The 27,696-nt window shown below is 39.9% G+C and overlaps 1 protein-coding gene across 5 annotated transcripts in view; it reads right to left on the minus strand.

Annotated features, from left to right (window-relative positions):
• The window catches only part of igf2bp2a (insulin-like growth factor 2 mRNA binding protein 2a), a 64,871-nt gene that overhangs the window by 25,400 nt on the left and 11,775 nt on the right, over positions 1 to 27,696 (minus strand). For all 5 annotated transcript variants that reach the window (XM_042425938.1, XM_042425936.1, XM_042425937.1 and 2 more), the window contains one exon: positions 27,192 to 27,252. In XM_042425938.1, the coding sequence (XP_042281872.1) occupies positions 27,192 to 27,252 (61 nt within the window). The remainder of the gene's footprint in view (positions 1 to 27,191; positions 27,253 to 27,696) is intronic.

Below are 27,696 nucleotides of genomic sequence, written 5' to 3' on the forward strand. Positions count from 1 at the left end.
TCTCTCTACAGTGTTCAGGTCTAGGTACAGATATTGACACATGTGCTGCTTTACAATCAGTGAATAACTCAGTGGAATTATGTGAAGCAGCAAGCATCTTCTAATTCCTCCAGTTTGTTTGCATTCAAGCTGAACTCGTCGCCCTTTCTCAGCTCCTCCTTTCCCAAAGTCCAAAATGAACTACAGTAGAAGATACAGACTGAAGTCAATGGTTACTTAATGTTTGTTGAATGTAACCAAACTGTCTGCTGCTGGTTTGGAGCGGCCTGCCAAGAGAAAAAAGAAAGCCTCTCAATTTCGGCCTTTAAATATCTGAGGGTGGCCATGTTCATTTGAAAAGCTAATATTTACTGCACCCACCTGCACGAGGTGAAAAACCGTGTCTGCGCACACGCGTGCATACTAATACGCACATGCATGCGGAGCAGTCGAAGGAATTTTAACCTCTGAGAGGGCGGGCGGACAGAGGGGTGAGAAAGAGGCTATTCACCCCTCGCCAACCTAAATATATCCGTGGAGGAATTATACATCAAAAACGTATACTTTTCTTTAGAAGCTTTTGTTTTCTGTAATGATTTAATACATTTTAACACATTTTAACACTTCTGTGTCTGAGGCTGAGCTGGCTACCCGCTGAGAGTTTAGAAGATGATGCAGGGGAGATAACATCTCTGTCCTCTTCATGTGCACATGACCTGACAGAATTAGCAACTTCTGCAGCAAATGTTACGGATAAATCTTTTAATTTTTCTTCTAATTTTCAAGACAGCTCCAACTGAAGTCCACCATACCATATGAGTCACAGGGTTGAATGTGGACAAGAGCCGATTGAATAAAGAGCACGTGTCTGTCAGTACAAGAGGGGAAAGGCTTTGAAATAATACTCTTCTTGGTGGAGGCAAAAAGTCAACAGCTAGGATGGTCTGGGAGAAATTCCACCACAAATGACAGACATGAGATGAACATAGAACATAACATAATCTTCAATGTGCAGTAACTGTGAGTCAAACTCCTTTTGGGGGGGAGATATAATCTATTAAATGTAGAGATATGACTTCTAACTACCACAAATGACCAGGTGGGTGTCACATGACCTACACTTATGTCCAACAGCAGCAGATGTATTGCTAAAAGTAGCACACGATAAAAATACTCAATGCAACTAAAAGTCCTGCTTTCAAAATCTCACTTAAGTAAAAGCGCAGAATTATTAGCAGCAAAATGTAGTTTTAAGCATCAAAAGTAAAAGTGCTTATTATGCAAAATGGTCCCATTCAGAGTGTCGTATTTATCACATACAGACGGGTGACAAATTAAATGAAAAACCAGTACAAGTCTGAATGCTTGACCCCTACAGTGAGGGGATCTGGTGGCTCTGTTGTGGTTTGAGGGGCATTTTGCTAGCATGGTTTGGGTCCACTTGTCCCCTTAGAGGAAAGGGTCACTGCAAATACAAAGTTGTTCTGATTCATCACCTTTATCCCATGATGAAACATTTCTATCCTGATGGGAGTGGTCTCTTCCAGGATGACAATGCTCCAATTCATAGGGCCTGAGGGGGCACTTAATGTTTTGATGAGTATGAAAATGATGTGAATCATATGCTATGACCTTTGCAGCTACCAGACCTCAACCCAACAGAACATTTATGGAAGATTTTGGACTGACGTGTCAGACAGCGCTCTCCACCACCATCATCAAAACATCAAATACGGGAATATCTTTTGGAAGAACAGTGATCATCCCTCCAGTAGAGTTCAGAGACTGTAGAATCAATGCCAAGGAGCATTGAAGCTGTTCTGGGTCACAACACCTCACTAAGACATTTTATGTTGGTTTTTTCCTTTAATTTGTCACTCATCTGTATATGTTTATATAAAATTAGATTAGGGCTGCAACTAATGATTGTTGAATTACCTGTATTGATTAATCATTTAGTCTACATCGTGCCTGAAAATAGTGAGGAACACCCATAAAAATTTCACAGAGCTTAAGTTGACATATTTAATTTGCTCATTCGTCCAAACAACAGTCTGAACCCCCCAAAAATCAGTCTATTATCTTTTAACTTTTTAAAGCTGCTTTTAACTAAGGATTAGCCAAAACTTTTAAATGTTGGTGTTATGTGTAACTTCTTTTTGCCAATTTGTTTATCTATGTAAAGCATCCTTGAGTGCCTTTAAAAGTGCTGTATCAATAAAAATGTATCATCGTTATCACAGAAGAGTAAGAAAACTTGCACATATTTACATTCAAGAAGCTGAAGCCAATACATTTTTGGCATTTTTGCTTAAAAAACATCTTAAACATTTATCAAATTCATTGATGATTAAATATATGGCGATCGACTAATCAATTGATTGTTTCCGCTCTCTTTTAGATTATTATTTATTGATGCATTAACATGTAAGCAGCATTTCAATGTAGTCAATGTGGAGATCATTTTTACTACTTTATATGCTGTTGGGTAGTTTACTCTGTAACAATGCAAACTATCTACAGCTGTCAAATAAATGTAGTCGCCCTCGTAGCTTAAGTCACGTGGCAACAAGGTTTTTATTCGATAAAATTTCTTTTGAGAGATAGTTTTACTGCTTTGTTTGCTGTTATATGCGTATATCCTTTATTTAACCAGGTAAAAGTCTCATTGAGATTAAAATCTCTTTTTCAACACTGACCTGGCCAAGAGAGCAACATAAATATTGTTACAACAATAAACACAAACAATACAAACAGACAAATAAAACTGTCACGCACTACAAGCAAGTGAACACAATATCCAGTTAATATAAAATACAAGGTCAAGGGCAAAAATCCAGTTATGATGCATAAACGGATACAAACAATTTCAGCAAAAATTTAGGAGCAATCACATCGACCAAGAGAACTATTTTCTCGATCCTTTAAAACTGACTTGAATTCCCACACAGTAATCAGCTCTGACAATCTCAGGTCCTTCATACATTATTCCAGGAAGAAGGTCCAGCGTGTTTAAAAGCTTTTTTTGCCTAATTCTGTTCTAATTCTGGGGACCAACATCAGTAGAATATCATGAGAGCGCAGGCCGTATTGATTTTGGTTTTACACATGTATGTACACAGATAAAGAGGAACCAGCCCAAAGAGAGATTCATATATATAAAAGCCAACTGATGCGAAAGTCTGCGAACATACAGAGATGGACACTTAGCAGCAGCATACAGAGTACAGTGGTGTGCGAGATCGCCACAGCCAGTAATAAAACATAAAGTATACAACTTCTTTAGGCACTGGTCAGGTGCATTCATTAAGCGCAGATCGCTGTAGTCCAATAACAGTAAAAAAAAAGTTGACAAAATCAAGTGTTTCCTTGCCTGGAGGGAGAAACAAGATTTATTCCTAAAAAAGAAACTTAATTTAACTTTTAGCTTGAAAACAAGGTTTGCAATGTGTGATTTGAATGAAAAGTTCTGATCAATAATAATATCTAAATATTTATATGTGACCATTTCAATTTCAATCCCTTGAGCAGTTGAGGTCTTAGGAAGATTAGATGTTAACTAACTCTTTGCTATTTGAAAATAGCATGAGTTTGGATTTGTCTGCATTTTAACACCAACTTAAGTTGAGTCAGATGGGACTGAACAACATCAAAGGTAGACTGCAGTTGATTAGGTTTAATACCACAAAATCTCTTTCACACTCATTATGAACAGAAGATAATGATTATTAAATTCATCACAAACTCAGAGTACTGACATCTCAGTGCAGACAACCTTTAGAGTTCCTTGACGGAGGGCAAAACCTTCTTTTCTTTTTCTTTTCTTTTTTTTTTACACTGTGAATGATTAAACATTTCCCTCTCTGCTCAAGGATTTTGTCTAATGAGGCCTTTAAAAGCCTTGTTTACCTTTCCCTCCCTGCTCTGTGCTGATGCCCGTTCTGTCAGAGACGACTCACAAGGCACGCCGCTCTGTGCCCAGCGGGGAGGCTCTCTCTGGATGAATAAAAAGACAACCCAAATAGCCTTTCAGTTTGTTCGGAGCATGCTGTCTCACAAAGCGCCCACAGACACCTCTGCGCACACAGTCACCTCTACAAGAAACCTCACACTTAATTGTTTATTTATGCAAAACTCATCTGACTAATAAAGGCTTTGTTTCTCCATTTAACAGTCATTTTCCTTCCTCCTGTGTCCATTTAGCTGTCAACACGTTCTCAGACTGATTCTCAGTGCAAAAGTCAACGATTATAAACTGCCTGACCATTATTTCACACCAATATAAGCACATATTTGCTGCTTTAGGTTTAAAGAGACAATTATTTTCTTAAAATTGATAAAATAATATTATAATTATTCTATTTCACCAATTCCATCTCTCTGTATCTGCCTGACAAAGCTCTTTGTTCTCGCTGAAGGCCACGCTTGATGGGACACTAGACACCGGAAGACCACATCGGTTCAGAAACTTCATATTGCACAGATGGTAATTGATGACTTTCAAAATGAAAGATGATCTGGTCTCCCTCACAGCTATACCATGCAGATAAAAAGCCTCCGCAGTCATAAATCACACTATTACATACTCATATTGCAAATCCAGTCACATACCTTCTCTGTAACACCAATGTCTCGGCTTTTTTTTCCACTGTGTAGCGGTTCAATGCGTCACTGCTGAGTGCAGAGTAATGTGATCATCTCACAATCAGCTACGTGTGTCTATGTGTCCATTATGGACTATAAAGCTCTAAGATTACAGCATGTCTGCACCATTTTTATCCTTTTACATCTGCAGCAACGACCAATGACAATGTAGACGTGAAACATAGTATATGGGTCAGTCTGAGTGGTCAAACATTCTGGTGGTCCTTACACACCAACGATGGACTCGTCTAATCTGAATTAACCCAATTTCTAGCTTTGACCCGTAAGCTGTTAAGCACCTAAATGCTCTGAAATCTCAGAGCGGAAGCAACAAGTCAACAATATTGAGAAGACCCAACTGTGTGGAAGATGCCCCTCTTTTCCTCTTTTTAAACTCCGGCGGTTCTCCCACTGTGACCAACTCTCTGCTGCTGGATTAAAACGGAGCTTGTAGTGCTCCTGAGCGCTTCTCTAAGGCCCATCCAACTGTTGCAGAGCAGAGATAACAGGATTTGTATGAATGAAGTGTCTGTGCATTGTTATTGTCCTTCAGCGAAAAAGGTTTGTCAGCGTTATTGGTCCTCCAGAAGGACAAACAAACCCTGAGGCAGCTCTACAGCTCAAGTGTTACATGCAATATATACTGCAACCAAAAAAGTCTTTTTTGGCTTCAATATGTTTTTTTTTTTTTTTTTTACATGAGTACATGATTGTTTACCGGTCTGAGTGCAGAAATGTTGTTGATCACATGTAAGCTAGAAAAAACATGTTTATAATTGTAAATTTAGATTACAGTAATGTTTCATTTCGAAAGTCGACAATTTCTGAATAATTTCCAAGATGTTTCCTGGAAATAATGTTTTAGTTTGGTACTAATGAGAGGAGAAACCCAGACAGTGTTAAGTTTGTATACTTCCAACCAATTAACTCCAATTAATTGCTTATGTAGAGACTCTTTTAGTCACTGCACAGCAGGTCTGTGTGCAAAATGCAAAATATGTCTGCAAGCAAGCATACAATTCAACATATATGTGGAATTAAATTTCCAGTAATAAATGAATAATGACTGAATATTTTCTTGGGTTTAAACTTTTCTTTCAAGGATATTCTTATTTTTCCAGGAAACCTCTTGGAAATGATTACGACCTGTAAAATAAAGCAATACCTTGATGGACTCTATAATAAATCTGCTTCAAATAATGCACACCCACAGTTTTTTATTCAACATTAACTGTGTCATGAAGGCACCAACCATAGCATAACCCTTATCCATTTTCACCTAAATCATTTTGATAGAACTTATTGGGGGTATTGTATTTATCATACATTACTAGCAGACACAACAGGAGAGTCTGAAACAATTATTAGGCCTAAAAAGAAAGAAAAAGAGATAAAATAAACCATTTTGAGACCAGCAATGCAAAAGAGGGCGAGCTTTAATGTTGACATTTCAAGATGGAAAGCTCTGAAGATGGGCAAAGTTCTTTGTGACATCAAAGTTGTTTGTTTTTCCGCAGCAAAGGTAACTAGCTACATTAATCCATTTTAATTAACTAAATGAATTAATAATCTCCCTAATCATTATGATGTGAGTCATATAAACCAGAAACAGCCTCAGGGAAAACCTTCAGTCACTTTGAGGGGAAATTGTTTATGCTCCTTGTGTTGTAGAAAAATACCTGAATCAGATACTTCTGAGACAAAAGAATAATCAGATTTTGGTTCATTAAATAAATAAACTAGAGATTTCCTATATAATAACAGGTGATGGTGACAGTCTCCTTCACGGTTTCATTAATAAATCCTTTAATTCCTCTGAGCATTCATCTAAAAATCTATCATACAAAGTAAGAAAACAGGCACTGTATCTGCTTTTTCTTCCCCCTGTTGTTCCCTTACCACATATTTTTCACACTGATAATGCAGAGTGAACAAGGCTGCCGCTCCACAGTGCCTCTAACCATCTCATCTCAGCGTGCAGCGCTCAGGTACCTGGCTCTGTTTTCTCTCCCAGCCCTCGGCGGGTGAGAACTCATCAGAATTCAGCAGGCTTACCTGCCTGCCTGTTTCTCTTCACGCATTAGTTTTTTCGCTGTGGCACCGAAGCCGGGAAGCACAGACTGAAACGCAGGCAGGCAGGTAGACACACGCAGGTAGCTCTAATGCAAGCCACAGCCTTCCTGTTGACGTTTGTTTGCTCCTCACTGTCAACACTCAGTCAGCTGGTTAACACAGACATGTAAATAAGGAAACACTGCACGTTGTTTCTTCATCCATTACATGTAGTACAAAGAGCAATGATGAGGACTATTGGTGTACAGGGAAATTAGAAATAGATGAATATCTTCTACCAGTGAATGATTCAGTGCCGTATGATGTGACTGATTACAAAAAGATTCAATCGATATGAATGACTCACACTAAGCAAGTAATTCATACGTGAGGGACGGCTCATAGAAGCGTGACGTAAATCTAAAGTATCAACAGAAACATCTGTAGAGGCTGATTTTCTACTACACATAGGCTCAAAAGGATATGCAGATAATATCACCGCCGTGAAATAAAAAGTGAAACAAAACAAAATCATGTATCTACTGACAACAAGATAAAACACGTGCAGAGCTCTTGGACTGCACAAAGCTGTTTGCATACTGCTGCAGATATAAAATGATTTTTAGTTTTCAGGTGTAATCGCTACAAATTAATTGGCAGTCGACGCTAAAATGCCACGGGGTGCCCGGCTGACACAAAACAAATCTTCTCCCGTCGTGCCACCTAAGCCGATGAAATGAGCATTTTAAAATGTTCCCTTTGCTTATTGCTGCGGCATAATATGTTTCTATTTAAATGAAAACTGTCTGTGACTCTGCAGATGCATTCACACATCCTGAATCACCTACTGCAAAAGTCATTCTTGTCCTTGATTAATATAAACATACTGTATTTTATGCTGAACTTTCTTACATCCAGTACAGCAGGAGACCACAGCGGCAGGAAACAGTCGATTTCTCTGCAGCAGGGAGCTCATAAGTCAGAACTGTATCTGTCTTCTCAAGGGAGCTACACTGGCGTACACTGTGATAATACCACTGCGACAATGAAACATAACTGTTTACCCGAGGAAGAGTTAAGTGTCACTGAAACCACAATTAAATGTCTAAATGGGAAGCCCCAAAGACTTTTTAATGAAAAGACACGCTGACTCCAAACCAAAAAATATATTTCCTACTCAAATAGATTTATACCAACTGCCTAACAGGCCTAAAAAACACTTGTCAACACCTAAAACTGAAATATGACTATACATGATTATTGTGATGGACGTAAAACATTATGCACAATCCAGTGCAAATGCGATTTCTGCTAATCATGCAAAACACATGCAATCAGCTGTAATTACAGCATTTACAATTTAATTTATCGGTACTGAAACCAGTTCCCTTGCCACTGAGCCACAAGCATAAAACTGAAATAAATAAATAAACAGAGCGATGACTCAAGAGGACTTGCAGAGTCATGTGCTACGCTGCTCTGCCCTGTCCTGCGCACATCAAACGCTTGCTTTTCCTACACACTGCTACTTCACAAACTCCTCTGAGTCTCCGTCACAAAGCACGCAGTCAGCACTGTCACTGACAGGCACACAGCACCGACGACTCACACACACACACACACACACACGCACGCACGCACGCGCGCGCGCACACACACACATCTTAAACAAGCGGACACACTAACATATAGAGACTAGTGTGCCTACTCTTTCCTGCACGTACACACTTATGTATTTCTTGTGTCTTTCTCTCACACACACACACATGCTCCCCAGTGCTAAAGGCTACTGACAGGTGGATACCAGCTCATACTGCGGTGGTGCAGTGTGGATCCGCTGTTAGCTGCTCCTCATGGCTGCGTTCTGTTGCTTTATGTTGAGTAGTGCAGCTTGCTCCTTAGGTCTCATCCTTTAATCTGCCAACCATAAGGTATTATACTGTGGCTGGAGGGCTGAGCCCGACTGTCATAGGTGTAGGTCCAGGCAGGGTTAACCTGGATCAATACCGCACGCACACCGCTCAACATTACGCAAGCCCTCAAACTGTTTGCCCGCCCGCTTTTCCTCTGTCTGTCTCCCCGCTCGACTACAGTCTGTCTCTCATCGTCTCTCTCTACCCGTCTCACTACTCCCTCCAGCTCCCTCTGGAGAGAGAGCTTTACTTGTTCACACACACACACACACACACACACACACACACACACACACACGAGCGCCTTCCCTCCTCTCTTCCCCCCTCCCCCTGTCTGCAGGGAAGTTCCTAACACACACAGAGAAAACATGTACAGTAACTAGCAGGAGGTGAGTGAAGATTCATCCTCTGACAAACAGAAAACACAGACAGGCCTGGTCAATAAGCAGCGTATTTCAAAACACCCCTGCCAGTCACAGCTGCCGTCACTGAGGAGTCCTTGCTCTCCAGACGCTGGCTGAACAAAGCTTTTGGAAACAGAGAAGCGCACACTGCGTTTCTCAAACACAGGGTCGGGAACCTGCAGTCTGCCTGGGAGATCCTGAAACAGTCACACCTGACACGTGTAGTTTAATTACAGCTGTGTGTTCGCTTTTAATCATGGTGCCTCTTTCAAGTCCACTTTAAAGGATCTGAAAAATAACACCCTTGGTCAATGCGTTTGCTTTTACTATAAATGTGTTGTTTTGACTTTATTTAAGATGGTTTTAGAAAATTATACCTGTTTATGCATCTTAGCTGGATATTGTTTATATGTAGTGTGTGGGAGTTGTATTAACCTGTTTATGTTGTTTGTATTTGTTTTTTAATGTTGCTGTCTTGAAAAAAAGAGATTTTAATCTCAACAAGACCCGGTGAAAAAAAAGAAAAATGAAATGAATTCATCACACAGCATCATTTACATTTTTAAAAATCCCCTGCACAAGTTTTAGGACATAAATATAAAATATAATAGCATAAAAAAATGCTCCCTCATTGAATAATCCATAATCTATGAATATACAAATGTTGGACACAAGATGTCTCATAATTCACTGTAAAGTCTATTCTCATAGTTTGTGCACTGGAGGCTTCAAGTTTCCACATCACATTTGTGTAAGTTTCATATTAAACCACGATTGGCTTTGTTGTGATGTCACATATCCTGCCCGTAGGTTTATGTCTTAAACTCACATTTAAGGAACTTGAAAGTGAAACCAGACTTTTAGTGTTGAACTCTGCACATTCATCATTCTGCACAGTGAAGCTCAAACACTCAACAGAAGTAACAAGAAAAAGTCATTTTTGACTTTTGAGGGAGACTTTAAATGCAGCAAGTATTAACAGCAGGTTCAAGGTTTTAAAATGTGAATTAGCAACTTTTCTTCATCTTCTGTACTTATAAATTGAAATATCTTTGGAATTTTTGCTGTTGGTCGAACAAAACAAGCAATCTGAAGACATCACCCTGAGCTCTGGGAACTTGAGATACTAATTTTTTTTGCACTATTTCCTGACATTTTACAGATCAAATTAATTAATCATTAATCATTTTTATTGCAGTTAGACACTTAATATAAACCAATCTAAACATCACAAAGAATTAACTTCTTTTAAAAGTGCACATGGAGGAAAAAGTACCACCGGCAAAAGATAAGAACAGATAAAGAGATTAAATGAATTGCCGACTACCAGCAATTTTAAAAGCATGAGTGAAGTGTAGTAAAGTAAACAAAGTGTGGTAACTTCGATAAGCCATCAAGAGATTAACAAGGCGGAGGGATTATCTATATAGGACGCACTCGTGCAGGTTGGGTGGGACAGTACAAACGGGTTTAAGGTTAAAATTACATCAATATCCGGTTCTGTGTATAGAGAGAATAAATTCAATTGACCCTCTGCAGAGGATGAGCATAGCAGGGAAGAAAAAGTGAGGATGGGAAAAACAACTAATCAGCATCACTGTTTTCCTCGCCATCGTCTGTAAAAGAGCAGGTTTTTTTTTAATGGTTATGGGTGTCTGGCTCTACGATGGGTGGAGTCAAATGGATAAGAGCCTCCAATACATTAATTACATTATAGTGCTCCTCCCAAAACCTTAGATCATCTTGTGTCATGTGACTCCCAAGTGGCTCAAGTGGCATTATCCCTGTCACACTTTAATCCTGCAGCTAAAATGGCTCCAAATCCTACTCTGTGAAATGAGGCAGGGGGCTTGAGGAGGAAGTGGACTGAACGTGGTTTGGAGGTGTGTGTGTGCGCGTCTCAATTAGAGGCGGGAATGAGAGGAAGGAAGGAAGGAAGGAAGGAAGGAAGGTATAGCAGGTTGAGTTCGGAGGATGTCTGTATGGTGTGTGGGAATGTAATTAAATTATCGGAGGCTCTGACAAGTGTGTCAGCCTTAATCAATACGCGATAAATACTCAAGTAAATATCTTGAGTTGACATCGATATCTCAAGTTAGGAGCCTGAGCTTCCACAGAGGAAGAGAGCGGGTGGGAATGGCTGTTGTGTGGGCAGCATTTAAAGTGAGACAGACAAGGCGAGAGAGAATTATTGGTGATTGTGCAAAAGCCTGAGGGAGAGGTTTGTTGTTGGTGCCTCTTATATATGTGACTACAAGACACTCAGTAGTGCTGAAACCTCTGCCAAGCCGGAGCGATTCTTCAACTCGCAAAAGCTGCAGCCTCCGTAACGGTTTATGTTTGTTTATTGTTTGTCTTCCTGGTTTGATTTTCTAACAAAATGCTACAGTATGTGAGTGAAACAGCACACAAAATAGCTAAAGATAACACATCAGGGTGGAAATCTCAAATCCTTATCAACACCAAAATCTAGAAACCAAACTTTACCTAAATATATTTTGTAATAAAAAAGAATAAACTGCTGAGGGACAAACCACAGTTTAAAAAAAATCATTTTGTTATAGAAAAGGCTCAGATCCACCTGAGGCTCAGTATCAAAACACTAATAACAATGAGAGAAGGTCTCTGATTTGTGAGAAAGGATATTCAAGGGTGCAGTCCACTAATTTAACAACTATTTCCAGCCCTGCTCGAGCTTACGACTCTCCTCCGCACAGAAACACCAAAACAAATCTGCAAGCATTTACAGGCCGGCTGCTTTCATCATTCCTGGCAGAAAACATACGAGGCTGGTTCCCCTCTTTAACAAACACCCTGTCTAAGTTGAGGGGCTATTAGGAGTGAGGGCTGACCTGAAATCCTAGCCGCTCATTCTTTGACACAGCCACAACAACTGCTCTGAAAACCTGTGGCTGTGTGTGTGTGTGTGTGTGTGTGTGTGTGTGTGAAGGCCAGGGGAATCTGAGCATATCACAAAATGGTAATTGGATCATTTGTCATATTTGGACCTCATCGTTGATAAGGTTAACATCTACTGTACAGTGGTGGACTGTATTTTACACAGACACTAAGAGCCTGCAAAAAAAATGGCCCGTGTCAAGGAAGGCAAATCAGAGCTGTTTTGTCTGGTGGCATTTCTGTTATTTGTACTGACGTTTGATCAAATCAGAGCCCATCTGTGTGTGTGTGTGTGTGTGTGTGTGGACCTGGCTTGTGAATCATGTGCTGAGAGCGCAGGGATAAACCAGCTTTGATGATGTGCAGTGCATGAGGAGGAAGCAAAGCAGCGATACTCTAAATGCTCCAAGAGCACCTGAGGTGCGCGGAGCATGGCCGCGCATCCGTCCAAGTGTGCAACAATTACACTCAACATGAGGAAGAACACACACAATTCCTGTTAAATTAGACTTTTCTCCAAGCATTTTGTTCTTGAATCGTCTACAGCAACTCCACATCTACACCACCGTCTCTCTGACATCAAACTCGCCTTTGAAGCTTTTCATTCTATATGTCTGTAATTTATTCTCCCACAACGTCAAGCAACCGGAAACCGTGCTGCCCGGAGTCACTCCTAACACCACTTAAAACAAAACCATCTCCAAAATGAACTGTTGCCTCCCGTTTGGGAGCAACACACACACACACATACACACACACATGTAATGACATGCACACAGACGTCTACTGTTGTCGAAGAATTCCAATAGCGGTAACCACAACTCTACTAAGAATAAACAGCCTGTCTCTGTTACACAATCTGATAGGATGGCTCACATTCAGCTTACAGTACATAACATACAGTTGTACGCTATTCACACCCGCTCACGCAAAACACACAGCCGGCTTCATTCTGCACTGCCTAGCTGTGCCAGGGAGCAGTGACACTGTGGAGGGAGCGAGAGACAATGCATGGAGGCAGTACACTCAAAAAACTGAAATATTGTCTTCAATTAAATTTATTTTGTCAACAGGTTTCACGAAATTGTATGAGGTTAGTTAAAAGCAAACATGTTAAAATCATCGATGAACTTGTATTACGGTAACACAATGATTGTGAATCGAGTCAATTAAATAAAATAACTTCTGATCAACAAGAGATATTTAAGCTTGAACAAATGAAGTCAGTTATAAGGATTTAAAGAATATATATATAGGCTACATATTTTACATGTATCCTTTCAACATGTATCTAATTTGTAGTAGTACAATAATTAATTTAAGTTTAATTGATTAAGACATTATGTTTTCATCCAATTTAATTTTTACTAATTAGTTTGACATAATTCTAGTTTGTCAACAAGTTCCACACAAATGAATTTGGTACACACAACATGTTTTTATTTCCTTTATTCACCAACACAGCACTGATCCAGTTCACATTTTGGTGCCACTTGGCCCCAAAAAAGAATACATTAACTTTTTTGGCACCGTAAGAGTAGCACATATAATTAACGCTGCAACTATTAGTCGATTAATCAATTAGTCGATTGACAGAAAATTGATCGTAACCTATTTTGATTAATCAATAGTTTTGAGTTGTTTTTAAAGAAGGAAAAAAATGCTAAAATTCTCTTAAATGTGAATATTGTCTGGTTTCTTTAGTCCTCCATGACAGTAAACTGAATATCTTTTGTTATGGACTGTTGGTCAGGACCATATATGACACTTAAGGTTGCATCTTGGTGTATAAAATGTCAGACTATGGTCAAAAATGTCAATCACAGGTTTGACTAATCGATTAATAGAAAAAAATAATCAACAGAATAAATGATCATGAAATTAATCGTTAGTTGCAACCCTACATATAATAAACCATACTTTCAGTTGGCAACATTATGGTGCTGCATGGTCCAACACTACTAACCGTTGTAAACCTTAAAGCAGCATAAAAATCCAACAAAACATCCGTTCATTTCTCAGTATTATGGTCTAACAATACAACAGGCTTGCAGTTTTCAGATTTTTTGTAACAGCATAGTGGTCTAACAACCATCTAACAACCATCAGCACACTTGCCACTATCAACTTCTATTTTAGCATTGTTGGGGAAAATAACCTGAGATATAAACATTTTAATTAACATGTCAACTCGTTGTTGCAGGATTCTGTTAAAGTAGAGTTTTTAGCGTAGCTTGGTGTTAAAGAAGTCCGCAAAATATCCATTCAATCGTCAACAATTTCGGTGAAGCACGGTCTCTCAATTCAACATCCTTTCACTTGACACTTTGTAGTACCACTAGACTACCACTTTTCACTTATGGTAGTAGTTTTCCACAAGTTTGCCAAATCATCAGTTATTTTTCTGAAGTGTAGTTTTCGCTGCTCTGCTATTTTCAAAAAGGTAAACATCATTTTATTCAGTTTCGGCCCAAAATATAAGTTTCCCTTTTCCACAGAACATTCAGCATCCATTGGCTTATTCATAAAGTTGTTTTTGAGCATCTGTACCTTAGTAGAGAGTCTGCAAGCATCCAGTTATAGGAAGAGCTTCTGAAGTACTTCAGAGAAGGCTTTCAGCTCCTGAGGATAACTGAGGTTCAGTGCATATATACACCCATTAAGAGCGCACATGCAGAGGAGATGTCTCCCAAGTCGTGCAGAACTTCAACACCCTCAATCACTATTCCAACATCGGCTGGAAGAATGGTGCCATCACCTCCCTCAACACTGATGCTGTAGATGCCAAGGATTACTTGTTCAAGCCCCCTCTGAACAGCATCAGAATCTTTTACATAGGAGAAAAAAAGGACAAAACCAAACTATGAAATCACAGATTGCAAAGAGTAATTTTTGCATTTCAGGTTTCTCTTATATAATAATTTAGCATGAAAATAGCATGACACTTCTAACAGTGTTATGTGTTTAAAAATAACAAGATGCAGTAGTGCCCGGTGATTCTATCAAACTTTAGAGATATAATTTTATATTATTTAATATATACACTCATCACGCACTTTATTAGGAACACTTGTGAAATCTAATGCAATCCAATCTTACAGCTCTGCCATATATTTTAGCTTATAAATTTCCAATTTTTTTTACATTGTGTCAACAAATGTTCCTAATATTTTGCCCCCTCATGTATGTTAATGGGGTAGACACAATATTTGGAACACTTTTCAATATAAAACACTCCAGTGCACCACCACACACTGCGACCACAGTAATAAACATTAAGTAGAATTATCAACTTTCTGACAATGTCCGTAAGAAACTGAAAATGTATACTTTTTGTAAAAGTAGAATTTATTGTATCAGCAGTAACTTCAGCAGCTCTGAGATGGCTGAAAGGTAACCCAGTAACAAGCCTGATATTGAGATTCACATACAGACTATGTTATGTTTTCACAGTGGAAACGTGTTCAAGGACTGGCGGGTCTCAGCAAGATAAAGCAGAAAGACCTGGGTCATGCAGCTAACATGCTAGCTAATATGTGCAAGACCCACCTACTCTGTATAACTACACAAGCACGTTAAAAATATAGAACGTCTTGTATCACAAATAGAAAATACAGTCATGCTCAATATGAAAATACAATGACAATAGGTACGGATGAAAAGAAATGTCCTCCTACCTCTTCCAACTTGGAAAACGAAGACCAACAGAAACTTGTCCACCAACAATTAACGCAGGGGAGATTTGGAGGTAAACCATAGACTCTAAAAAAGTATGGACGTAGTCACCATGACATGACCCATTGGTTTGTGGACTGCAGTTTTGAAACCTCGAGTTCAATGATTTAACCATTTGACCATCTTTGATTTTTGGAGCCAGAGGTGACCATATTTGGAGCTGTCCCTAGCGCTAGCTGCTAGTTTAGTTAGCACTGTGCATTTACAGTCTATGATTAACTATATAATATAGATATAAATAATGCTAATGCTAATTTTCGTTAGCAAAAAACAGGCTTAAAACCATTCAAACAAAATGTATTTACTGGAAAAACTAGACATCCGACTCCTCAGAGGGTCTTTTAGTGCAACCAAACACTGAACAAGACTTTATTAGGTGAACAAAATGTGTCAACTAACTTTCATGAACTGAAAACATATTGTGAAACGCCTATAATCTGTGAATACACTGTGGTTACATTACGTAATCAACATTGTCGCTGTGGCAACAACTTGTAAATCACAAGGTAGCCATGCCCTAAAGCATACACTGCTTTATCATCTATTTTATTTTAAATAGGACCACAATTTACAAAATGAACGTCAAGTTGTATTAAGGAAGACTTGAAACTAGCGATTGAGACCATAAACTCATTAGGAAACTGTTTATTGAGGTAATAAATCAAGTGAGAAGTAGGGTCATTTTCTCATAGGCTTCTATACAATCTGACTTCTTTTTGCAACCAGTGGAGTCGCCCCCTGCTGGCCATTAGAAAGAATGCATATTTAAGGCACTTCCGCATTGGCTTCATTTTTCAGACTGGGAGCTACCCGTTTGAGGTAAACTAGAAACAGTTGTGTGGTCTGAAGTATGTTACTCTTCTTCATCTTTAGGGTTTTATGCCAACTGCTATTGTATTGCTACCACCTTCTGGATGTACGAAGTATCTCAATCCTAATTCACTTAACTTAAAGGGTTTGTGATTAAACAACATATCAATATTTTGTACAGACAAAGAGAGACACAATTACATGGACTTGATTAGAAAATATATATTAACTTAAAGGGGATTTATTATGCTTTTCCTTATTTTCTGTCTATGTATTATGTTACAATGTCAGATTTTCATATTCAACATGTCCAAACTGTCAAAATAATGAGGTAAATGTATGTAGACGTAACGCCTGTGAGCAAAAAGCAGCAGACTGAATGCTTGGTTTCCAAAGTTTTTTTCTACTTTCAGCCCAAGTCGACATTGGCTTGTGACAGATTTCTTTATGGTCATCTGTTCACTGCTCTGCTCCGCTAACATTGCGGCATTTTTCCATTGTTTTGGGGGTAGTCACACTGAGCCATGACTCCAGTCAAACTGGCACGCTCTGAGTGTTTTTCCATTACACAGCACAGCAAAGTAAAATAAGTTGTTTACCTGTTGGAGTTGTGCTGGTCATCTGCAGGTCTTGGCTGCTTGTGCTATCCCTCCCTGCATTATTTCTAACTGATCCTCTGAACAAAAAGCTCCAAATATCTCCATATGTTGTTGTGTCGACAACGCCGATAACAACGCTCTGCTAACTTGGTGAGGAACACAGGAAAAGTCTCCTTTTATTTAGTCATTTAAAAGCTTTTAATATGAAGTGGCAAAAGCAGGAAATGTTGGGTTTTCATCGGCAGCAACTTAACACTACTCTGATATGTGCTGTCCCTCAGCTTTCAGAAAACTGCCCAGTCAGAACAGAGTGGGCTCATCGTGAGGGGGGCCTTTAAGAGACAGGAGCTAAAACTGCCTGTTTAAGACAGAGGCTGAACTGAGGAGCTGCATGAAGGGCCAGTATAAGATAAGGAGGTTTTTGAACTGTGAATCATGTAAAGCTACTCAGGTGGAGTCTAAATATAAAAATATAGAGCTGGAAATGAGCATAATAGGTCCCCTTTAACAAAGACATTTATTTTAAGTAAACTGAAAATAAAAAATGAATATGAAGTACACAACCTGTTCTTTGAGTGTACATATGACATGGTATGCTGACACAAAACATGCACATGGGAGGAAGAGGACGAGAAGGAGAGGGAGGAAGAGGAGGAGGAGGAGGAGGGGGATGAAGAGTAAACAGAAACCAAATGCTGCAGTGGAGAGAGAGTGTGACGTTGCCTTGAGCAAGGAGGTGAACCGCAGCTGCATCTTGTGGAATTTACCATCAATGAAAATGAAAATCACCTGAGTGAGCACAGAATGAGTTTGTGGTTGCTCAGTAAAATGTCGAGAAAAAAAAAATAGCACTTTTGGTTTCACTATTCTTAACAGGCAAAGACCCCATTAACTTCTGCAATCCTCCTACAAGAAAAATGCATGACTGCTTCAGCATCAAATATTTACTAATGCGGTGAGTTGAAGATGTTTTGGCCTTCAGGTTTTCACAAGATTGTGCTCTCTTCAATTTTAATTAGATTTGTGTCAGTGTGCACTTCATTTCACCTAGTGGGGACACGCAATTCATCAATCAGTGTCATAATGTTCTTTGCATGTGTAACGTGCTGCATTGCTGAGAAGTATCAAGAACTCCAGGCCAAACACACACACCCAATCAATCAACTGACTGGTATCCTAGCAACTTGCACATACATTTTGACAAACTGATAAAAAGATAGCATATAAAAATGGGAACATTATAGCTTGGAAACCTCAGGACTGAGATAGTGCTCCTCATGTACTGTACAACAGTGCTGCTGCAGCAGCTACTGCACCCATGGGAACCCTTGAGCACACACTGTTTAGTCAGACACACACAGATTAAAAACTTCAGGATAAAATATTCTGTTCCTCCGGGGAAATATTAGCAAAGGGTCAGCAAGACAACAACTATTTACAAACTGTTTTCACATTCTGCTCATGGCCCAGAGTGTGCAGCTCATCAAAAGGACTCCCGTTAGGCCCCTTCCTTCTGAGCACTGAGATATGGAAACTCCAATTCCATCGCTTACTCACTATGGCTTTCTTTCACATACATGCTCTGTCTGTCTCTCACACTGTGACTGGCTGCGTACTGGCATGTGCTGGGTCATCTGGCAGAGAGGCAGATGGAGCAGTCCTACTCTCCAGCACCTGCCTGGCCCACATTAACCGACTCATCTCTGTGCTCAGCAAATCATAGTCAGGATCACGCACAGCTGCTTAAAACAACAGGCTTATGCATATCACAACTGCCAAATAAAGCCTGTTGCAAGCGCAGCCACAGCTCAGTCCTGTAAAACACTAAAATAAAGACTGATACGTGGACATTTAATCCAAGGAGGTTTTTTTTTTAAATGGCAAAAACCCAATATCAAAAAGCAAATTAATACTTTTTCACTGAACAAGATGAACAAAATCATTAAAGGAATAGGTCGAAAGTTTGGGAAATATGATCATTCACTTTCTTGCCGAGAGTTAGATGAGTACATTAATACCACTCTCAGATCTGGAGAGTAGTATCAATTTTCTCATCTAATTAAATCTAGTATTGGGGTTCCCAAACGACAGGTTAAGGTGCCAGATCAAGCCCCCGAGACGATTTCATAAGACTCCCCACATGTTTAAAACTTGTTACATCCAGCAAATTAATTCTTTATTCTATTTTCTTTCAGTCTTTCATTTGAGTGTAATGATCTAATTTTCAAGCAATGCTGCAAAAATAGAGCATATAAATTGGCACACATTTAACCTTTAGAAAGCCGCGCCTAACTGTGCAACTTGTCAACATAACACACTTAAGCTATAGGACCAACAGAACTTTGATTTACTACAGTGCGCCAGACACACAAACATGTCTTCTTCTAAACTTGGAGGACAGACAGTCTCAAGAGAAGATGGAGTTTTATGTGTTGCTTTCTGTCTCATCTGCAACGACAAAGCTCCTTTCTCCAGAAATACAATCTCAACTGGCCTTGTCTACTAAATCCAATGTGCATAATGATAGGGAGGAGGGAGAGAAGAGTTGCTTAGCTTTGATGTGTATATTATTGAAACTGATTTTGTATTTGCTTTACATGATTTAAACTGTCTATCGAATTATCTGTAACTCTAGAAATTCATCCTGCTAATAGTAGCCTGAGAAGTTCATTTTAACATCAAACCACCAGTCAGGAGTCCACATATACAGTATGTCAAGGTGGCTCTCTTGCACTCAAAGAGGGTACCAACACCTTAGGGGAAAGAAATCAGTTGATAGGGCAAAAGAAGGTAAGATAAAGAGTTGATGTGAGAAAACGTATGATTTCATTTTCTGTCAGTCTGACCCTGGAAGCCAGAATTCCCACTCTTTGTGAGCAGACAGGTCACAGTCTGCTTAGAGAGGGGTGAACCCACTTCAAGCCACCGACAGCCTCACTCAGCCTGCCAGGGAGCCTCACAGACAGGGGGAGGAAATACTGCCCTCTATCAGCAGTGCTCATTTCTCCCCATGTAGGAGCAGACAAACACACTGAAGGAAAAAGGATAAACACAAGTGTCACATACACACGTCTTTGACTCGGAAGTCTTCTCCATGTCCTCTTCTTCCGTCAGAGACAGTATAAAACAGAAGGAAAACACAATGGTCAGACTGTGTTCCAGGTTGTGTTCGGAGGCTCAGCTGTGAGCGGACCTAACTGTAGATGACTTGTTCTGGGAGGGGGGGGTGGGTGGGTTGTGGGGGGGGGGGAGTGGGGGGAGTTCCCTGCTTCCGTTGCATACATATGGAAAAGGATGGAAATGATGGCTCCGAGTGGGTTTATGAATAAGAAAGGTCACAAAAGGGCTGAGGCTGTGACATAGATGGGCAGCCCACTCAGCAGTTTTCCTTGCTGCACTTGTGGAAAGTAAATGAGTACTTGAATGTTTCAATGGAGAAGATTTACACGGGCATTTTTACTGAAGCACCTTGCAGGGATATGTATTCACTGTCATATAAAATCAGCACTCTGACCACTGCACCGCCCATAGCAGGAGCCACCAACACACAGCTGGACTGCAGTCCGAGACTTGCAGCTATAACCAGTAGGCAGCCTCCACTGTCCTGGGAATGGTTGGAAATTATAGGGCCCCTAAACTGACAGTAGAGGACTGACAGTGATATCAAAATCTCAATAATCCTTACTTGTCGGGTGAATCTCATGCAGTAACATTTTTTTTTGTGTTGTCCTGTACACAGAAAGACTTTGGGTTCATACTCTGAAAGCCTTTATCGTTCCAGCTCTCCTCCTATTACTAAGCAAAACACTCAAAACTGGTTCCCATGGCAACGTGGAGAACCTAACCTGGAACAGTTGGAACTGAATGCAGCGCGACCTGTAAACACACATGGACACACAAACACATATTCGCACGAGCACAATGGCAGCAGTTTTGCTCAATTTTGCCTTTGCTTCGACTTTTGCTGCTTCACAGAAAACTCAAAAAACATCCACATAGGAGAAGTGGTGTGTAAAAAAAAATCCATGTATGTTGCTTCTTTACTGCAACAAATGTAGCTGTGGCCTAGCAAGGTAAGAGGCTGACAAATATCCGGGGAGTGGGGGGGTTAAGGTCCGGCAGAAGAGATTAAGAAGGCCATTTGACCTGGGTGAAGCTTTGGGCCAACAGCATTCCCAGCTTGACGCTCTAAGCCAGTGTCTCGATCCCTACCACCCAACCCGCTTGATTGGCTGCGTGTGAGCATTACGGCTCCTGGCTCACTCCGTGTCGCGCTCTGATTGGCTCGCTGGGAGTTTTCGCCATATTCATTTCACCTGTTCAAGACCCGTCAGAGCACCCAAGTTCCACAGGGATGGTGGGGTTATATGGTGTTGATATGGGACAAGGACAGGGTCTGCCTGTGTGAGAATTGCCACCTGCTGTGCGCCTCAGCTGCCCACCCGTCCATGGAGACCACACCCTTGGGTGTCCACTGGGAGCACTGGCACACTCAAGGGTGAGAAACACTAAACTTTACATCCTGTTCAGCTGGGATTCACCACAGCCTCTCTGTCTCTCCAGTGTCCTCCTCAAGCTGCGTGTGAACATACATGTGCATAAACACCCACCCTCATATACATGCTGCACACACACAAGAGAAACAGACTGAGCAAACAGACAGATGTAGCAGCTGCTACATCTTCAAATTACTTCCCCAAAAAAGAACTTGGTGTACAAACTGCGCTACTAATAATCACGATTTTAATTCATTAAATATTCACATGCAGCACATTTAAGATTCCAGCGATTCATCAAACTCTAACTCCGCAAATCAGCATCCTCAAACATCTGCTCAAAACAATGTCCCGTAGAGGATTAAGATTTTGTAGAAACAGACAAACAAAAGTGTTGTCTGAAGCACACCTTGTAAACAGGTCTGTAAGAAAATTAAAATATACAAAAGAATAAGTTGAATTCACTCACTCCATCAGCACCGAATGTGACGTTTCCGTCCAAAATGACCAGAATATAATTCTTATATAATCAGTGCTGCCAGAGTTAGCGAGAAATCAACTTTTTCTTTCATTTTGTAGAAGCAGAAACTGCCTTCAACAAGCATATGAGATAAGTGATCATATGTGTCATCAGTAACAAACTCTCTGCCAGACATTTAGAAGAAAAATGGCTTCAGTGGCTCAGTTCGAGGAGGTTTTATGCCTCTCATATCTAATCAATGAAGGTTTATTTTCCTTCTACTATTCCTTTACTTCCAGTCATTCAATAATAACAACTAGTGAGTACTAATGTGTAACGGTGAGGTCACAAATAGAAACAAAGGCAGAAGAAGCACCCCCTCTGACTGAGTGCCCTGTTGGATGAATACAGTTTCGCAGCCAAAACTGCTATCTGTCACTGACCAAGCACATCAGCAACTGCTGCTCCAATTCTGTCACTTCCCTTCACGTGAAACCATCTCCAACCAGCCATGGACAAGTAGTGAAGTCTCGTTTTACTTCTCTCATCTCCGGTATGTTTGGGTGACGTATTATTAGCAGAAAAATGCGAGACTTGGGATGTCCAGTCAAAACAATCCTCCTCATCCCCGGGCCACACCTTCCACACCTCCTCACTGCTGCTCCTAGCTGGAGAGTCATGTCTGATGATTATTTAACTCCTGGTTGTAATGAGTGTAATGCTGCTGTAACATATTAGTCATGCAACAGGTTGGAGAGGAATGTGAGTGACAGCTTGCTGAGAAATGAATCTCTGCAGTTGCTGCTGTGATGTACATGCAAGTGTCTGTTAAAAGAAAGACTCAAACTCTCAAGGAGCTTTAACAGCGGTCCCATGGGTCTGATAGACTCACAATGAATTTACAATTCTCTCACATCTAATCTCGCTGTTCCCCTAAGCTATGTATTCTCTTGCACTAGATGGTCTGTTATCACTTCAGGAGAAAAATACACTACTCTGGCTTTCGTTAAAAAAAAAGTTAATAATTGATTTACAAATTTAGCAGCGCTGAAATTTAAATGCAGCGGCTTCAACACACTCAAAATACATAGCCTTTATCTAATACATGGCGAGGAGTGAGTCATTATTTCTGGGGGTGCTAATGATTATTCTTCACACAGGAGCATTATTTTACACCACAGGGACTCAGTCAAATATAAATTGCTCTAAAGCACAAAGTATACTCTCTTCTTCACCCCCCCATTAGTCAAAAGCCTGCAACAAGCCAACAGTAAGTTAAAAAGACACCAACAATACTCTTCAGGGCAGAAAATGAACACAGTTGAGAGACACCTTGGTTATCTGCTGCCCTCGTTCCTCAAAGCAGATCGCTTTGAGCGATCCCTCCTCACAGACAGGTGAGGGGAGACATTAGGAAGAGGGTGCAGCGGATGTGGCTGTAGAGGGGAACAGTGCAGCGCCTCCTGCTATCACCGGAGCCTGAATTGGAGAGCTTCCCCTACACCCAGGATCAACTGGGGAGTATTAATGGATTCGGAGTGGATCAACTGATGGCTATCGTATTTCACTGTTTTGACTCAGAGCGCACTGACAACCCAACACACACATCTGCATGTGCACTGTGGTGCAATGCAGATGTTTACACCCATGTCTTGGTTTGTATTATTTTGTAAGAAATTGCTCTTCCAATCAATTTTGCTTCATCAAACAACATTATCTTATAAAGTTAGACAGTTCAACTTGTTTTTGTTGTGATGCAACCAAGCAGAGTGTTCAATCACAAGTTCATCGCTTGTTTATTTGAGTGTATTTTCAATCCAGGTTAACTCAAAGGTGTAGAGAGATAAGTATGAGAGGAAATGTCTGGTTTTAACAGCAAAACAAGCCAGTAAACAAACGCGTGTACTATTCAAGAAGACATCTTTAAATGTGTTTATAACACAACAACACTGATGTCTCCACATGCTTAATATTACTCACTGATCACAGCTCACTTGAGTCTCTTTGTCCACACCTTCCACACCTATTCGATAGTCAAGCAACACTGGATATCATTAATATAGCACCGATATCAATTAACACCAAGTCACACACTGTTTCCTCGTGTGTTGCACCAGCAGAGACTTCGCCACGTGCTTTGCTTAACAAGGACACTTAACAGGGAGGAAATTTCAGCATAAGCCACCATTAAAAAATTATGCAAAAATGCATTCAAGATATTTACAGTTGAACAAACAAACTTAATTTTCTGATCAAACAAATTTGTGTTCTTCCAATCAAATTTAGACCATATAATTAATAAATTAATAATAATCATGCTCCATAAATCTAATTATTTTCTCCAGTGTTTTATGACTTCTGAGGTTTGATTTAACAGTTTATTTTTTAAAATCTACAATTATAGAACAAGCTCAGATGTTTATAACAATCATACTACCTGTGTCAAAAATATGATTTTAAGTTTTACTCACTAAAATAAAAAATATTCAATTAATTTTAAATAGCAGTTGTCTCAGGAATGAAATCTAATCAATATGAAGTCAGCTTCATTATTATAATACTGATCAATTGATCAAAACAATCCTAATAATTATTAAAAGTATATTTGAAATATGAATGACAATGTGAAACTAATTATTCTGCATTTCCAGAGACAAAAAACTTCAAAAGCTTTTTTTAAATAAAATCAAAATGCTAGTTTACTTTGATAAAATTAGTCAGATCCAAATCAGGCACAAACTGGCGCCACTGAACTAATTTGTAATTTCAAAATATAAAATTAATTTAAGTGACATAACATTTAAATGAGAAACATGATATCAAAATCACAACAATTCATACCTTTGTCTTTACTATGTTATTTAAAATTGCATTTAAAAAAAGGCCTGGTCCTTTACATAATAAACTCATTAGCAAACAAAATGTTATTACAAAGGCAGAATCATTAGTCAGTATTTTTTGTCCCTAAAAATAGAGATAATTTAATTATTAATCCCACTATGCCTGTCAGCACAATGAAGACATTACACAACAAAACACCACTAAAAAACAAACACACAGCAAACAGCAGCCTTTACAAAACCAAGAAATGCCAGCAGGCCTGAAGATGAGACTCACACACAGCTTCTTAAAGGACAAAACAAAAACTGATGATTGGTTCACTGTTTCACTGTGACTCCACTGCAGAAACCATGGATATTTAAAATCCATCCCATAAGAATACCTATAATTATTTATACTATTATTTAAATGAAAGACTGAGAAAATAACATCAAGAAATGAAATATATAATTTTATAATTCTGTGTCTGTATTATTAAATATAAATTTCATGTGTCAATATGTGCAAGACAACTAGAATGAATAAAATTATATCATAAAAAGATAAATCTAAATTTGCAGCTAATCCTCTATAAATGGCCACAATATAAATTACAACATCTTTCAATGTAGGACGAAAAAAATGTGTATTTTAAACGGTCAGTTTTATAACAATGTGAATATTTTTGCTGTAGTTGACATGCGCAGGCTGAACAATGACTACAAACACTTTTTGGGAAATTTCAACATTAAATTCTGAAAGTGCAAAAGCATCCTCGCTTTGAAATGATTTGATCAAATAATATGAGGTTACACCCTCCACGTGTGATTTCTCCCAGTTTTTCACTGGCTCTGTGTTTCATAATGAACACCTGTACGTGTCATACGCTGCACACACGTCGACCTCACGGATATGGCGAACATTACGCTATAAAGGCCTGTACAGCTCATGCAGCAGCTCCAGCAGCTCCACACACAGCCGATTGGACGCATGCAGGCACATGTATGGACATTTGCGCCATCTGATTCCGCCTATAGCCGTGCAGTGTGCAGGGCCATCATGGCAGCCATTATGAGGCTCTCCAACATTGCCATGGCCTACGTGCACATTAACTGTGGGGAGTGGCGCAGGCTGTTACACCATGTTGCGCCCTGCAGTTTGCAAAGAACACACTCAAATCAAGCCATAAAGCGAGGAAATAACACAGCAGCTCGATCACACGATGTTTTAAACGTACATATTTCTCTCTACGGTGTCAAAGCACAAAAAAGCGAGAGCTGTGGTGCAGGAAAGTGTAGCCTGCAGAGGGGGAGGACTATGCTGGAAGCGCATAAAGTATGGGTCACGTGTTCCTCCACACGGGGCTTGAATATTTACCTTTTTGTCACGCAATGTAGTCTTTCCCTACAGCTAAAGGCAATGTAGTGAAAAAAGGTGGCTCTATATGTTCTGGGAGAGTGTAGGCTGCATCATATGCCACAAACGAAGCAGTTTAATTACGCATTACGCGCAGGGAAATGCTGCATATTTTTAATTAGCCTATTATCCAAAGCAATTAAAAACTCATGGATGTCTGCTGTTTGTAAACTGCGTGGACGAGCTGATACAAAAAGCACAAAACATGGCAGTGTTTGTCGTGAATGTGGAGTTTCAGGGTTTATCTATAAATTAGCTCACACACAAACCTTCAACTCTCGCTTTCCTCGCAAACACACCAAAACCTGTGTTTGTCACATACATACACACACACATACACACACACACACGCACACATGGATATATAGTATACAGTGGAGAGGCTCAGCTGATTGGTATGCAACTCATCGCGCATTGCAGTGTTACAGTCAATAACAAAACCTAACTTTAAGGCCACGTATTGTCTTGAGAGGGAGGGGGGGGGTTGAATATATGTGCAGCAGGCAATAATAAAGTTTGACCAAAGCTTATATGAGATGAAATTCAGATGCAATGATTGTATGTGTGAGCTCTATGTGTTCATGATTTACAGTAGGAAAAAGGCCTCGCTGCAGATCACGCGATATCGCAGCAGCCACCGTGTTTTCTGCGGATGTTGAGCACTAAAAAACTGTTTCTTTGTCGCTTTTCTTTCTTTTGTTTAATCACCATGAAATTACATTCCCAGCGCCAGACAATAACACACCGCCAACACATACATTAAAAATCACACAGTCACACCGAGAAAAGAAGGGGAAATGTGCTTGCTATATTTCTCAGCGGAAGCCTACAGGTCACACAGTCTGCCATGGGGCACAGTATAGGCGTATGACACAATGTGTATGTGTGCGTGAGAGTGAGTGAGTGTGTGTGTGTGTGTGAGTGAGTGTGTGTGTGTGTGTGTGTGTGCCAGATTGTAGGCCTACCTTAGTTTTTTGGGAACAGAGTAGTCTACCTCTATCACCTTTCCGTGTAATTCAACTTTACCTGTAGGGACGAAAATTGATAGTGTAACATTAGCTGTGTCATGAAAGTAACAATGCAAGCTGGTAGGGCCACAGCAACACTTTGAATCACTTCACCAAGTAGGTGCGTCTCCATTCAAACAGCCAACCCCATGAAAAAAGTAACCTTACGCGGGCGCGTTTGTGCGCAGGGCGGCGGATAAACAGGGTATGTTTAGATTAAAACGTCCACAATGTGACATTTTGTGGGTCACAATAGACGGAGTCGGCGCCAAAATGAAGCATGATAAGCTTATATAGTGTGTGAGGGAAATAGGCAGCCATGCTTTCCACTCCCACAACCCTCACAGTGCAATGAGGGGTATTTTTTTTCCTGCTCTCAGTAAAGAATGCAACATCAAAGAAGGTTTGAAAGAAGAATGACTCTTTCTATTGTAGGTAGGTGTTTCTTAATTCTCCGTGTTGA

Source organism: Thunnus maccoyii, chromosome 11 (genome assembly GCF_910596095.1).
Source record: "Thunnus maccoyii chromosome 11, fThuMac1.1, whole genome shotgun sequence".
Lineage (NCBI taxonomy): Eukaryota > Metazoa > Chordata > Actinopteri > Scombriformes > Scombridae > Thunnus > Thunnus maccoyii.